We start from the raw sequence: 15,395 nt of genomic DNA on the forward strand, positions 1-15,395 counted from the left end.
CATCCACTTGGGAAGACACATCCACACACACACACACAATTAGTCACCATCACTTACTGTTCAGCGAACAAATAAATGTCCATCAAGGTAGCTCTGGACACATGGGTGGAGACAGGGAAGGCTACGTAGAGGAAGAAGAGGTGAGTAGAATCTTGAAGACAGAAAGACATGAATTTAGAACAGCCTGAAGAGGGCATTCCAGACATGGGGAAGTTCTTTAGCAGGCGTGGTTGTAGAGAGTGTTGAACAGACAATGAGGAGTTTGACCTTAGTACAAACAAGGTGTAGGCAAGAGGAGGAGTGGAGGAAGGAAGCTGGAAATAACTGGGGCTGGATCATGAAAGGCCATGCATGTCGTGTTAAGGAGTGTGGTACTTTTGAGAGCCACAGAAGGTTTTAGAAGAAGCAAGTAGTGTGACAGGAAAGGCATGTTAGGGATTATTTAGTTGAAGTCAACAAGGAGGTCAAGAGAGGGTATGAAGTTAACAGGAAGTAGATGTGATGGGCAGAGACTCAGGGTTGCACTGAATGAGGACACTTTGGTAATACCACTCCAGGGGCCAAAACTCCTCCCTCTGGAAACCTCAGGGTATTATTTCCTGGCTCCCTCTCCTAGTTGCTAGGGCTGAGGAGTCCCTCTGGGGTTTCAGACGAGGCAGGGACAGGATTTTCTCACCAGAGCATGAAGCTCTGGCCTAGCTCCCTCCTCTCCCCTCTGTTGGGCCAGATGGGCAGCTCTCAGACCCACCCCACCAACCCTGCTTTACTGAGAGAGGGCCCAGAATCTCTGGCCCTGGAGATTCGGAGGATGTGTATTTGTGGTCTCTCTCCAGGCATTTCCCAGGCCATTGGGAGACCTGGGAGCCTAGAGCATGGGATTGGCAGAATCCTCAGGCAGGAAAGTTGGAAAGACTCTCTGGACATGTTAAGCTTACAGATAAGAAAACAGACCCAGAGAGGTAACATCACTTATTTAAGGTCACACAGCAAGTTTAGGGTAGTCAGGACAGGGCCTCGTCTCCTGCAAGAGGCTGAAGCACTCTGAGGGTTGTTGTGAAGATCAAAATACATATACGTACAGTGTCTGGCACTCAGTAAGTGTTCAAGAAATGTCAGCTAATGGTCTGGCAGTGGCCACAGTAGGTACTCAATAAATGTTGAATGCATTATTGAATATGCATCCACAAACTAACAGTGAGATTTGTGAGCCTCACTTTCCCTGCGTGTAAATCTGGACTAGAAATGCTTGTCCTGTCACTTTTTTGTCCAGCCCCCAGTAGCAACAGATTAAATAAGGTGCGTAAACTTCCAGTACGGAGCAGTCTCTGTTTATTCAGCCCAGAGCAATTCCTCTCCAAGTCGTGCTCTGTAAAATCTCTCCTCAGCAAACCAACTCCTCTACACTCCCAGGTGCTGTCCCGGAACTAGTGAAGAGGCAAGTCCCCCCACCTCTCAAACCTGCCCAGTGAGACAAAATGGGTGGGAAAACAGAGAATGTGTAGGGATGAGGAGGTGAGACATATACAAGGGAGGGCCAGCAAGAAGGCAAGTGGTGGGGAGGATGGAGGTGCACGGACGTGGTGTGGAACTGAGGAATACAGATCGGTGGATCTGGATCTAATATGCAGGTGAAGGGATCTGGGGGGCAGCGGGAGGGGTGCGGGCGCTGGGGTATCAGGAGGGAGTGCAGGAAGATGGGGGTTCCATAGGAAGGAGTTGGGATCTTCTCACTGAGAGATCTGTGGGTCACCCTGGGGCAGGGGATCCGAGCTCCCAGCAGCCGCACCTCCCGGCGGCACCCCGCGGCTCGGAGTTGGGCTCCGAGTCTGGAGCACTAGTCAGCGGACCGTGGAGGAGGCGGGGAGGGGGATCCGCAGCCTGGGATTGGTCACCGCTCCGCCCGCCGGTGACGCGAGGCGGGCGGGCCCCTTTGTGACGTCACAATCAGCTGTTTGAACGTTCCAATTTGTGCTGCGAGCCCAGCAGCAGCGGGTGCACACACGCAAAGCCCCGCGGGCGAGCGCAGCAGCCACGGGAGTCCCGCGCGTAGCCCCGCCGCCTCCCTGACCAGCCCCCGCGATGCCGTCCGGCCTGTGATCAGCCGCCGACCCCTGCCGTTCCGCCGAACAACTACCTCAGCGCCACCCGGCCCTCCGCACCGCCTGGGTACCCCGGTGAGTCCCGACCGGCTTTGGCTAGGGGGCTCCCCGCGCCCCCAGCTCCTGGGTCTTTGTTTGTCTCTGTCGGTGGCCGCCGGGGCCACATTCCCGTCTCGCGATTGGCTGCCGCATGCCTGGTAGACCATGACGTCTCTCTATTTGCATTTGACATTGAAACGTCACTAAGGCCAGCCCCGCCCTCCCCACCCCCACGGCCCCCCTCCTTAGGGTCGCTTGTCCTGCCTTGACCCGGTGGGCGCTGGGTTGGGACGGGGCCCATGGGTAAGATACGCTGAAAAGCAGTGGGGGCCGGAGGGGCCTTGACAGTTTCTTGGGTTAATCCAGGGGTTGGGGTCAGGCCCCTGAACCCCTACTTTCTCCTTGCGACTTGAGAGGGGCTCGGATAGTGCTGCTGGGTCTAGGCTGGTGGTGGTGGGGTCGATGGAGCTGACCGGAGTCCTGGAGTTCCAGCCCCATGTCTTGGGGCAGTGCCAGATGGTGGCGGAATCCCCTCCCTGCACCTCCGGGACAAACATAACAACATCCTCTTAATCTCTGACCTATATGTGGGCTTTATCTGATTTCACTCCCAGCCCCCAAACTAGTTTGGGCTCTTAGATCCCCTTTCACAGAAGGGGAAACTGAGGCCCAGAGAAGGGAAGTGGATTATTCCTGGTCATGCAGCCAATTAGAGTCATGCCTACTGGGTGACTGACAGATGCATTAGCCATGGGCACATGCCTAGTAGGAACTCAATACAAGAAAAGTTACACATCCTCCTATCACTGAGAACACACTGTACCATCCAAATTTGATAGGGCTCCTAGGGCTCCTCACTTCTGGGTCTTTTTCCAGGGGTTCTTTGGAGATTGGGTCCCATTTTGTGGCTCTGACCCTCACTTTGTACCTTGGAGTCCCAGAGCCCAATAAAATTGCTGTCTCCCAGCTGTTTTGACCACCAGAGTTATTAGCTGTATCAGGGCATCTCCAGAGCTGCTGATGGAGTGGGGATGGGGGGGTGGGGGTGAGAGCTTGGCTCTTCATCACCTCCCCAACACCCAGTTATCAGGTAGAAGGACATGACCTGGCCTAGTGCTGGTGGATGTAAGATTTGTGCTGCCCCTCTCTGCTCATGGAGAGGGGCAGGAGAAAGGGCAGGAGAAGAGAGCTTCTGACTTTCTAAGTGGGTGGGCCTACAGTTGGATGGGCTTTGCTCAAGGATGGGCTGGGGTAGAGGTGGCTTGGGGCTCAAGTGCTATTCTGGGCACAGCTGCTGCAGTTATTAAAGGGAATGGTTCTCCCTGGAGCAGGGCTGGGAATGTGAGAACCAGGAAGCTGGCAGGGCTGGGAAAGAAAACCCAGGAGGCTCCCCAGTGGTCATGAGAGGGGCGGGCACTGGCTGCCTGCTGCTGCTGCTACTCTTGGCTCTGTCACTGACTTGCTGTGTGACCTCGGGCAGGCAGCTCTCTCCCCACCCCAGCCTTCTTATCTCAATCTGTCTGTAATTTGAGGAGGCTCAGAGCAGGCTCTGGTACACAGTGGGTGCTCTGGAAAATGCATGATAAACCTTGGTGTCAGGAACCCCACACCCAATTATAGGTGGGCAGGGGGGTCAGAGGGGAGCAGTGACTTGATCAAGGCCTGACTCACATCTGACCTATCTCTTCTGCATAATGAGTATTTGGGGCACTATTCGCACTGAGGTTTTTCTGTGTACACTCTGGACTGGATGCTCAGTGACCTGGGGCTAGGCCTGCCTGAGAGACTTATGTCCTCTAATCCTCAGGTTGCGAAATGGACTGGATGAATATGATAGTCCCTGAAAGAGTTCTTAACTTCTTCACCTTCTCAATGGAAAGAGCCGGGGGCGGGGGGTTCTTCATCACGGCCCCAATCTTCCCTTCCTTCAGGAAGGGCCAAACTTTCTGGATTTTTGGTAACTGAGTCACTAATGCCTTCCTGTGGCTACAAGTGGTTAGGGATATGTGGCTTGTGCTGGGCAGGTACTAGTTGGAATGGCTCAACCTTTCATAATCCCCATAGATCTCCCACCAGGGAAGCCAGCACCCAGGGAGCACTTCCTTCTGGAGCCTACTGTGGGTCTGCATATGTGGAAATACTCTCAGGATATGGAGTTTAGGGGATTCTGTGGCAAGTGTGAAAACATACCCAGGGAATAGGAGAGGTAGTCACAAGCACATAAATATCCCAGGTGGGTTAACGGTAAGAGTAGAATGCCTTCAGGGAATGTAAGTGTGGAAACATCCTTCAAGGAAGGTGACAAGTGGCCCAATAGCAAAATTATTGATCATCTTCAGGGGACAGATGTGGAGGGTGAAGCTTTAGGGACATCCAGAGGGTACCCCAAGCCCAGGTCTAGTCCTGAGATAGGCTGAGGTGGGAAGAGGAGCAGATCTATAGCCACCTCCTTGGTGTCTGCATTCCTGAAGTAAGAGGTCTCCTTCCTCATCTTTACCCAGGGAAGGGCTGATTGAGGCCTTGAATGCTGGTCTAACCCTCAGTGCTAATCCGTAAGGGCTCTTGGGGTGTGATATCTCCCTCCCTCTACTATCACCTCCCTCTGACCTGTTGTCTCCCTGGGGCCAGGCAATGTGATCTTCTTCCTAGCCAGGGATACTGCCCTTGAGCATGGGCTTGGGAATAAGGGGTAAGAAGGGGGAGGGCCTGTGGGAATAGGATCTTCCAAGCTCATTTTCACAGACAGAACGGAGGTCCATGCAATCACACGGTAGCAGTTCTGTGAGATTTTTGCGAGCCAGCACTTTTCGAGCCACACAAGTAGGTGCTGTTTGGGAAATCATGATGAAAACCAAGATCCATCTTCCCAGAAAAATACACAAGAACCATGGCCTTTAGCCACCAAGTTAAAAATGCCTAATTCAGACAGACACCCAGCAAAGGCAATGGAATATAGTGATTATGGTGCTGCCTCTGGCATCTGACTACACGGGTTCAAATCCTACCTCTTTGTCTTAGGATCTGTGAAACTTTGGGCAAGTTACTTCACGTCTCTGAGCCTCAGTTTCTTCACCTATGAAAGAGGGATGATAATTATACTCACTTCCTAGAGTTGTTGTGAGGATTACATGAGGTAATAGAAGTAAAGTGCTTAGTAGAGTACCTGGCACATGAATGTTAGCAATATTATGATGATGATAAATAATCACAACATTGGGCAATTTCTTCCTTGCTTGGAGAACTCCTATTTACCCTTCAAGATCCAGCTTGGATGTCCAATCCTCTGGAAACCTTCCTTGACAGAGTCTGGTCACATATACCACTCTTTCCATGTCCCTGAAGCATGCAGTAATATTAATAATAACAAGGTGATTAATGTATTGAATGCTTACCCTGCCCACATACTGTCCTAAGCTCTTTGTGCTTGGCTCCTTTAATTCTTATTAGAGCCTAGAGGAGAATACTATTATTAGCTCATTTAATTCTTATAAAGGTCAAGAGGAGGGAGCTGTTTTCATTGCCATTTGACAGATGGGAAAACTAAAGCACAGATCAGTTAAATTACTTCCTAAGGTCACACAGGAAATAGAAAAACCTAAAAGCAGGCTGACCCACCAGAAAGCCCACACACTGCAAGTCTTCCCCACACCTCCCTGCTGTACTCTGATCTGGTCTGGGGACTGGGGGTGGTTTCCCCAGCCAGGAGCAGGGGTAGACTTCAGTCAGTGGTGACTCTGACGCCTCTCTACGCCTCCCAGGTGTTTGCACTGCTTTAGAGCGCCCCCCCGAGGCCGCTCCGCTCTCCCAACATGTTCCAGCGCCTCACCAGCCTGTTCTTCAGCAACCCCCCGCCCCCTGAGGACCTCGACTGCCCCCGAGCCTTCGTCTCGGAGGAGGATGAAGTGGACGGCTGGCTTATCATTGACCTGCCGGGTGAGGCCTAGGTCGGGGGCCAGGACTCTAACTCCTGGGCCTGGGAAGGTCAGGTGGCCCAGCAGCGGCGGGAAGGGAGCTGCCAGGGGATTGGGGAGTTCCCGCAGGCCTCCTGGGCAAACTGGGGCTGAGGCAGTGACCTGGGAGGTGGGGTACAGGGTCCCGTCCCATGCAAGCCGGGCCGTCTTCTGGCGGCGCAGTGTTGGGGCCCTAGCGAGACTCCTGGCCCCTGGGTGCCCCGTGGGCGCGACGGGCAGGGCTGCGGGTCTGACTAACGATGCCCTTTCTCTCCCCACCCCCGTGTCCGGTGTGTGTGTGTGTGTGTGTGTGTGTGTGCGCGCGCGCGCGCCCCTCCCCGCTGCGCCTCCCCTCCCGCATGGCTCCCCTGCCCCCGCCCCGTAGACAGCTACGCGGCTCCACCCAGTCCCGGGGCCGCTCCTGCCCCGGCCGGCCGCCCTCCGCCCGCGCCCTCCTTGATGGACGAGAGCTGGTTTGTCACCCCTCCCGCCTGTTTCACTGCAGAAGGGCCCGGACTCGGGCCCGCCCGCCTCCAGAGCAGCCCCCTGGAGGACCTCCTCATCGAGCACCCCAGCATGTCCGTGTATGTCACCGGCAGCACCATCGTGCTGGAGCCTGGACCCCCTTCCCCGCACCCCGACGCGGACCTGCCCGACGGCGACCTCAGCGAAGGGTGAGCGGGCCGGGCCGGAGGGCGGGGTCGGCCTGGAGGTTGGGGAGCTGCCCAGGTGCAGGGGCGGGGCCTTTAGAGGAGAGTCTTTGGGGCCAAGGGTCGGCCTACGGGCCGGGGACCGGGCTAGGGCGGCTCTGAGGGCCAAGGGGCGGGGCTTTAGGCGGGGAGGCGTGGCTAAAAGTCCGGGGCCGGGTCATGGGGTTGGAGGGGCAAGGCCAGAACGTCACGGGGGTGCGGCTTCAAGAAGCTTTTATGAAAGGCAAGGAGTTTGGAGTTTGGAGTCGAATCCTCCCTGGGGCCCGGTTTTTACCTGTCACGGGGCGAGAACCGTGGAGGTGTCCCCAGGTTAGCCTGGAGGAAGGGCTGGGACCTGGGCGCCCCCTTCTGGACGGAGACAGCACTGCGCCAGGGCGAGGGTGCGGGGACCCTTCGCTCCGCTCGGTCCGGCCCTGACCTGGCCCCGCTCTGTTCCCGCAGGGAGCTGGCGCCTGTCCGCCGCGAGCTCCGCGCCCCGCACCACGCAGCCGCCCCTCTGCCGGCGCGGGCTGCGCTGCTGGAGAGGGCGGGCCAGGTGCGGCGGCTGCAGCGGGCCCGGCAGCGGGCGGAGCGCCATGCCCTGAGCGCCAAGGTGATGCAACGGCAGAACCGCGCCCGCGAGAGCCATCCGCGTCGGCCCAAGCACCAGGGCAACTTTATCTACCAGCCGTGCCAGCGCCAGTTCAACTACTGAGCGTCCGCCGGCCCAACCACAAACCCTTTGCCGACCCCCGACCGCTATCGGGCCCCTCCGCGGCAGCCAGTGTGTTGCTCCAGGGGCGCCCGCAGCCCACCTCGGGCTGATTACACAACCTCCCTCAAGTGTGTGAGGTGGGGTGATAGCCCCCTCTAAAGTCCCCTTGATTTTCCCATCTCTGATTCTCTAATCCACCTCTGGACCTCCTCTGCCCTTTACCCTCTTTCTTCGGGCCCCCTGCCCAACATCTATCTAATCCTTCATCTCCCATACTGACTCCATCCTTCCTTTTCTGGTCCCCATCCTTGCCTCTGCCCTGACATTCCCCTTTATCTTTGCCCTCCATTCCTCTACCTCTGGCCCACCCCTATTTCTCAGTCTCCTTTTCCAGTCCCAGATCTAGCTGTTTCCTTACCTTCAATTCCCACTTTACAAGCCTCGCCCTATCTCATGTTTGGCACTACACTCGCTCCTGCTTCCTTATTTTCCATTCCCAATAATGCCCTCCCAAAGGGTGGGGTGGAGGAGGGAGGTTGAGACTAAAGGTTTCTATGTTTAGTCTCACCCTTCCCTCTCACCCTGGGGGCTGGGCTCCTTGTAGTGGCTTAGGCCTGGAAAGGTAAAGTATGTAGAAGAGGACTGTGAGATGTGAATTAAAGGGAGAAGGTGGAGGGAACTGAGGGGAAGAGGCAGCCTACTGGAAGTGTAGACAGGACAGGTTGAGAAGCTGTAGGAAGCAGGGCACCATGGGAGCTGGTACTGTGTGCTTGCTCAGAGATTGGCCTAACCCTGCTCTCAGGCTGGAGCCTGGAGTCTGCCCCCACTTCCCTTTCCTATAATCTCACCTCCCAAATCTCTTCCTGAAATCCACCCCTCTGCAGGCCCAAGTCTGAAAGGCTTAGTTAAACCTACCCCCAACATGTCACCCCAGGAGTAGAGGCTGGGCAAAGCCCTGCCATCCGGGCCATCTGTTCACATGTCCAAGGTGCTAGAACTAGCTTAGGAGAGATGCAGGCCAGAGGGCTTCTAGGCGGGGAAACTGCACACCCAAGTGTAAGAATGCAGAAGAATGATGCTGAGAAGGACAAGCTGTGGGGTGAAGCCATCCCAAGACTGACAGCTCAGCTTTCATCTTGCCTCTGGCTTTGTATTTCACACCCTGCCCGGGATGGCTAATAAACACTCCAGGTAGGAGGCCAGGAGCTTCACTGTCCTAATCCCCAAAGTCCCGCTCCAGGTTCTGGGCCCTAAGGGCCACACTCCCTTTTCTTCCTGAGTGCTCTCTTCCTTTCTAGGCTGCTGGGGAGAAATGGGTGCCCTATGGTTCCCCTCCCCTTCTCTTCCTGTAAATACCTGGAGGAGGGAACCTGAATCCCTGGGTGAAACAGAGGGAACAGGGGTGACCAACTTCCCCTTCTCATGGTGGGACTGAATTTTGGGCTCAGACACCAGCAATAGCCTCTTGGGATGCCCCAAGTTGCTTCCCTTTTTTTCTTTCTGTCTTTTACTAGTATGTGCTCTTTCTTCCTTGAAACTTAAGATTTCCTGTTAGAAACTAACATAGGTCTTCCCCCCTCACTCTAATTCCAGGTTTCTAGGTCTCACAGTTAAGTGGAGGCTTGGAGATAACTGCATTCCCATGAGGGCAAAGGCAGCTGCCCTTCCTGACCCTGTAGCCCCAAGCCTCATGTGGGATGTATGGGTAAGGGAGAGGGTAGCCCCATGGATACTGGGATGGTGATAGAGGAAGCCCTATTGGGGTCTCCTGTCCAAGGGAGTAAGCCAAATCTACACTAAGAACAGATCAAAGTCCCCACGCCAGTCCACTAGGGCCCCAGTAGTTGGCAACCTTGTTCCTGGCCCCAAGCTTCTCCTTCAGTTATGACCTTGTCACATTTTTCTTCCAGCTACCCCCTCGGTCACTTCACAGCCAGCGTAGGGTCTTCAGCACTTCCAAGAGCTGAAATTCCCTCCAACTCCTCTTGTCTACTCCTTTGCTGGGGCCTAGGCTCAGTCCAGGGTAGTTCCCATGATCCTTCTTGTGGGGGAAGAGTGAATAATAGGGCATTAGGTTCAAATTTCAAAAGGCCCCTCCCTCACCCATATTTCTGGAGCTCCTATAGTTCTAGAACCTTCCAATCTCATCACCTGGCTGATTGCAAGGCTCATAGGTTTTTGTACTTTCCTATAGATTCTGTAGTATTTGAGTGTGGCAATATTTTAATTGTGTATAGATTTCTAAGAACCAACATTACTCAGTCTCCTGCTAGTCTAACTCCTGAAGCATCATACTGTATTGACTGTGTATGTGCCTTTCACCTTGAGCATGCTTCAGGATTTTTTTTAAACCACAGAACTTGAATATATGAGGGAACCGGAATTCACAAAGTCCTATGCAACCTTAGACAGGTGAGGGGTTAGAGAGTCTGTCTTGACTGATATTTTCAGAGAACCCTGGAGAAGTTTGTTCCAGTTTATATTAATTCATGTCAATACTACCAGCACTTTGCCAAAACTGAGTTTGTCAGAGGGACTGGTTTCTAGAGTGAGTCCCCATTACATCAGAGGGTGACTTACAGTGATTCCCCATATGTCTGAGTGCTCTCTTCAAGCTGGGTGTCACTTTCCAGCCTTTGCCAGTCTGGCCCCAGCAGGGTATCACTTGTGTATGAATGCAATTTGCTGCTGTTTTGAAGTATGCCTGCTCCCAACTCCTGCCGGTATCCTGATCAATTTGCTCTGACCCCTAATATCTTAGGTGCAATAAGGACCCCACCAGAGCTCTTGGAGGCCTCCTCAGATCCATGTGGCTTTATGTGGGGACCGAATGCAGACACACTATACCCCCTATATTTCCCCACTTGTCCTGCCACCTAGTTCCAAATGGAACCAAGTAGACTGCATCCCTCTTGGGTGTTTTGTGTTGAGACTGGCTGGAACGAGGAGACTCTGGTTGACCATGTTGTGACATTTCAACAGACTCAAGGACACAACCACCTCAACATGGTCCTGTGGCATGCCTGTGTATGTGTGTAACAGAATTTTGATTGTTAGATTGTAATGTTATTCCTCTATGGGAGAGAGAAATATAAAGAAAAACAAAATAAAAATCTATTTAAAGCACATTAGACTTTCTGTCTGAATAGAGGTAAAGTCTGAGAAGCACTTTGTAATCTCAAGCACAGTACTGGCAGAGGGTATTATTATTAGGCTGGCTTTGGTTCTCGTGTGTGTCATAAGAGAAGGAAGAGGGTAGATAAGCTTGCTGGGAACAGAGTCAGACAGCATGGGGTCTGACTCATAAATAACTACTTTTAGAGAATCCTTATATCGTCTATGGCCATACCACCCTGAACGCGCCCGATCTCGTCTGATCTCGGGAGAATCCTTATGATGTAAAACATACACAATAAGACAGCTGGAATAGAGACGAGACTAAGAGCATGACAGAGAATCACCAACTCATCCTTTTGATCTCAGGCACTGCGTTATGGCAATGGCAAGGAGCTACTGCAGGGCAAAGGATGGAGTATATGTCTAGCTCGTAGGAGACATAGCAGAAGGCTGAGACCCAGACCAAGACAAGGACAGGGCCCCAAGCATCTGAGTCCCCTGAAGGTAGGTAGGGAGTAGGATGGGAGCAGAAGCAGTGTTTAGGTAAGAATTAAGCCAGGAAAGGGAAAACCTGGGGATGTTGATAAGTCACCCCTAAGCCTGATGCAGGTGAGTTACAGGGCAGCCAAAGAGTGAAATGTAATGGGCATCTTTGAAGAACATAACACAAAACGACTGCTTTTATTTGGGGACTGCCCATCTAACCACAGAACTGGAATGAAGGTGGAAAGCTGACCTAAACTGGGCTAGATTCTTGATGCTGTTAAAAAGATTGTTGCTGGTCAGGCTGGGTTTATCTTGGAGGAGGTATAAACAGTTGTTTTGGAGCAATCCATCATGTGCCCAGAGAAGCAGTTGTATGAAGTGGAGAAAAGGTGCTATCTGGGTTGCTGATGACTTCCTGTCTCTAGAAAATCCTGGGTCTTTGATCCTCTCTAAATTGATTGTTATTTGCAATACAAAGAGATCTGACCAACATATAAAGTGCGAGGTACAGTGTTGTAAAGGGCTAGTTTCTTCAAAGCCAAGAATGAGTTCAGTGAGCAAGACTGCATTTCCCTCAACTTGTCAGATGCAGCTCAGGTGCAATCAGGACAAAATGGGATTCTAATTCACAAAGTAGGCTGTTCCTATTCACTTATGATTCAAAGAAAAGCACTTGCTCAATAATCCCCTATCAATAACATACACTTATGTTCTAAGACAATTACATTTATTTAACACATTCAGTATTTCACATTGTACAAATCCTTAGATTCTCTTTATTCACTGGTCCATTTCTACAACAAATACATCCAAAACACTATTTAATAAAATTATTTACAACATTTCCAAATGAGAAGATTCCTTTTGTCCCCACTACTGCTACTCACACAATACTTCCACAGCACAATACATCATGAGACCTAAAAATGCTCACCCTGTACTCTAGGCTGCTTAGGAAATGTGAAAACTAATAACATAATCACATTAGCTCCTCTCAATACATGGCAACATTTTAGAAACCTTGAACTTCATCAACACCAAAAGGGTTCAACAATTCTGCTTTTCTCGTTGCACTTTATGAAACAGGTTGCAGGGACTAGGAAAAGGGCCACATTATTAAAATGACTAGCTGTACAGAAAGTGATTTTAAAAAGTCACAGCTCAAAACTGCTTTTTGTAAAATTCATACACATTTACAAGTATCAAGTCGCTGTCCAGCTTGTTTACTTGGATTTTCTTCGCTTGGATTGCACCGCACTGGTTATGTCTGTGGGGGAAAGGAAGGACATGTTCAGCTGAGGCAACTTTTTATAGCAGTGCCTTTTAGGTAGTCCGCAAGAACACAGATTAACCTAAGTGGAGCCCTATTGGCTCTGAATCAGTCTAAGGGCCTCAGAAGGGGCACTCAGTGTGAAGAGGGTCTCCGGCTTCTGTGGGAGGAGGGTACTCCCTGTGTACTAGAACCTGGCAACTGGGAAAATGTGATACAGGTGGTGGGAGATGAAGCACATGTACCTGGTTGGGAAAAGTGGCAGGATGAGGACCGCTTCCTTAGCTAGGCAATTAACCCCACAATCTCTATCACCAAATCCCATCACCCAAAGAAATGATGGATAGACTGACAGTGCTTTTGATGAGAAATCAATGAATGATGCGACACGCAAGTGAGTAAATCGTGCCTGAGTGCCAAACAAGCCTCTGGATCCCTTTTGGAGCCAAGCCATTGTTTTGCAGTAATGAATTCATTTTGCCATGCGAGAGCCAAAGTTTCTAAGTAACATGGCCATGACCCTTGGTCAACAAGTGTCTACTGTGGTCTAACCAGGTATATCATCATGGCTGTGGATACATACAGGCATAGAAGCAATTCAGAGCAAGCCACAGCCTACTTTGTGAGTCCAGGTGAGCCTGAGGACTTCAAGGAAGAGGTGCACAAACTGAGTGATTTACACACAGGGTAATAGTGACTTAATTCATTTTGTATTATCATAGTGTCTTACATCAATTAATTCAATTTTATCTCATATTTAAATTATGTTTCTAAAAAACTTTTCCACACAAGTTTCTTACAGCAGAGTACAATGAATAGTTTGAAATTCTCCAAATGTAAACATTTAAAATCTAATATTGATCTTAAAAATTCACCCTCATTCTTCATGCTGCTACGTAGATATTTTGGTTTTAATATGGAAATAGTATTTTAAAGTTATTTCATATCAAGGAGAAAAAATTCTTTTCTAACACATTAATGTGTGAAATGAATCAGATTTATCTCTTTTGGAAAACTAGGCTGAATTTTCGGATGCTGCATTTTAGATTTAGTGTTCTAAGCAATTTTTCTTCTCTCTTTTGTATCATAATATTTTAAGAACCCAGATTCAAAAGGTAGGTGTAAAAAGCAGTATTAATTACTAAGAAGTGAGGCTTTGATGAATTTCCAAGAGGTGATGCAATGTTTTTGGAAATTTCAATATGTCACATATTGAAATTGATTTTTTTTTTTTTTTTTGCTGGGAGGTCATGTTGCTTGTGCTATCGGGTAGAATCAGTCTCTCTGATTTCTCCTTAGTCTTTTGCTAATCAGAGGACAGTTAATCTGACAGAATGCTGATAATGGTGTTCATTTTAATTGTATGCAATTTAGAGTCTCATACAACCAAAATTCCCCTTAATTCTTTTACCTTCAACATTTAAGCTTCATTGTCACAGTAGCAAACTGGTCATTTGCAGTAAAAATATACAGAGTTTTGTCTTGACTGAATATTCATCCTTAGAAAAATATTAATTAGGTCAACTTTGGAAGCTTTTCCTTTGTTGTGATATGAAGGATCAAGTGGTGTGTCTGAGAAACACATATGTGGCTGGGAAAAGAGGTGAAGAGTGTGTAGGGAGGGGGGCCTGGGTAAGCAACCTCAGGCTTTCCCTCCCCATCTCCTTCCATCTGTTACTGCTCCAAAGAACCCAAAGATCTGGCAGGCTGCCTCTGCTCCTGAGGATGAATCAATGAGTGGGACCCTGAGTAAACAACTGATTTGTGCTAGAAACAACAAAAAAAAGTAACCTTTTAGATACCAGGTGGAGGATGGTATCTAAAAGATACCATGAGGAAAAAAACATATTGACCTGGTTCTGAAGTCTCTTATCACCTTCCCTGGATAAATCTAGCCAATTTGGGTCACAGAACAAATTCATTTTTAATGTGTGTATAAATCTGTCTGAAAAGATGAGTTTTTTGTTTTGTGATTCAATTTTATACTCGCAACAAAATGTTATCATTTTTACTACTCCCCTGAGTACAATAAGAGAATCTAGAGGCAAACCCTTTAAGGTAAGGAATTCTAGGTGACTGATAGTACCTTCAGGGTGTGCATCAGGCCTATTCCTAAAGGTTGCCTAATTAATCTGACTGAGCATAATCCCAATTCCAAGATCCCCCCTTTCAATATTATACTGGCAAAAAAACCCCAAAACCATCACATATATAGTCAAAAAAATTTGCTTTTTAAACCACCAAGGGTTTTATAAATTAATGTAAAGAAAGATATACAAATGGTTCAAAAACTAATAGCGGAGTTACAGCATTCATATATTCTTATTTTAGAGCTAACTATATGATAAAAAACTGGGTTAATAACAGTCTTTTAGGAAGTTATCCATTTAAACTGGTAATTTGATATGGGCATTTTTTTTCAACCTGGTTGTCTCATTTTGACATTAAGCAAACTTGGCCAAATCTACAGTCCAAGACTCTATTAAATCTTCTAGTAGGTGGGCTTTGCTTTACTTTTAAGGAATTTTAGAAACTGAATTTGACTTTGCTCACTTCATTGGGCTTTTTACTGTACTACTTCTAGCCAAGATTTCTATTTAATTGCAAAAAAATTCTGAACATTTCCTTTCAAAATTTGCATGTCTGGTTTCTAAATGATGCTACAAGAATGCAGTTTCAGACTGTTATTGTTCAGGGTTTTTCTCCCATAAGATATATCTAATTATGTCTGTTCATTTGCATTTCCACAATAAAACACTTCTGTTTTAAGAATATCTGTACACTCTGTTTTTATTATTTTTATTTGTATATATATATTTTTATTTCAGAGAGGAAAGGAAAGAGAGAGAGACATAGAAACAATCAATGATGAGGAAGAATCATTGATCAGCTGCCTCCTGAATGCCCAACACCAGGGATTGAGCCCACAACCCAGGCATGTGCCCTGACCGGAATCGAACCATGACCTCTGGTTCATAGATTGACGCTCAACCACTGAGCCACGCCAGGCAGGCCACTCTATGTTTTTAG

The 15,395-nt window shown here is 49.3% G+C and overlaps 3 protein-coding genes across 15 annotated transcripts in view; 1 reads left to right on the plus strand and 2 right to left on the minus strand.

Moving 5' to 3' along the window:
• The window catches only part of PIGU (phosphatidylinositol glycan anchor biosynthesis class U), a 109,569-nt gene extending 107,289 nt beyond the window's left edge, over positions 1 to 2,280 (minus strand). The window contains exon 1 of the mRNA XM_059705945.1: positions 2,187 to 2,280. Coding sequence (XP_059561928.1) covers positions 2,187 to 2,265 — 79 coding nt within the window. The 5' untranslated portion in view covers positions 2,266 to 2,280. The remainder of the gene's footprint in view (positions 1 to 2,186) is intronic.
• TP53INP2 (tumor protein p53 inducible nuclear protein 2) lies at positions 1,936 to 10,618 on the plus strand. 2 transcript variants are annotated; one of them, XM_059705951.1, is made up of 4 exons: positions 1,936 to 2,174; positions 5,897 to 6,071; positions 6,594 to 6,762; positions 7,240 to 10,618. In XM_059705951.1, the coding sequence occupies exons 2-4, from the start codon at positions 5,948 to 5,950 to the stop codon at positions 7,490 to 7,492; spliced, it is 546 nt and encodes a 181-aa protein (XP_059561934.1). In that variant the 5' UTR covers positions 1,936 to 2,174; positions 5,897 to 5,947; the 3' UTR covers positions 7,493 to 10,618. The 2 variants fall into 2 exon arrangements, with proteins under 2 accessions (XP_059561934.1, XP_059561933.1); XM_059705950.1 differs by having other exon boundaries at positions 1,939 to 2,174; positions 6,474 to 6,762.
• A 1,182-nt stretch (positions 10,619 to 11,800) lies between these two features.
• The window catches only part of NCOA6 (nuclear receptor coactivator 6), a 105,799-nt gene continuing 102,204 nt past the window's right edge, over positions 11,801 to 15,395 (minus strand). For all 12 annotated transcript variants that reach the window (XR_009454073.1, XM_059705935.1, XM_059705927.1 and 9 more), the window contains one exon: positions 11,801 to 12,362. Coding sequence is in view for 11 of the 12 variants with exons in the window: in XM_059705935.1 (XP_059561918.1) it covers positions 12,319 to 12,362 (44 nt within the window). In the remaining variant the exon portion in view is untranslated. The remainder of the gene's footprint in view (positions 12,363 to 15,395) is intronic.

Source organism: Myotis daubentonii, chromosome 8 (genome assembly GCF_963259705.1).
Source record: "Myotis daubentonii chromosome 8, mMyoDau2.1, whole genome shotgun sequence".
NCBI classification, from domain to species: Eukaryota; Metazoa; Chordata; class Mammalia; order Chiroptera; family Vespertilionidae; genus Myotis; species Myotis daubentonii.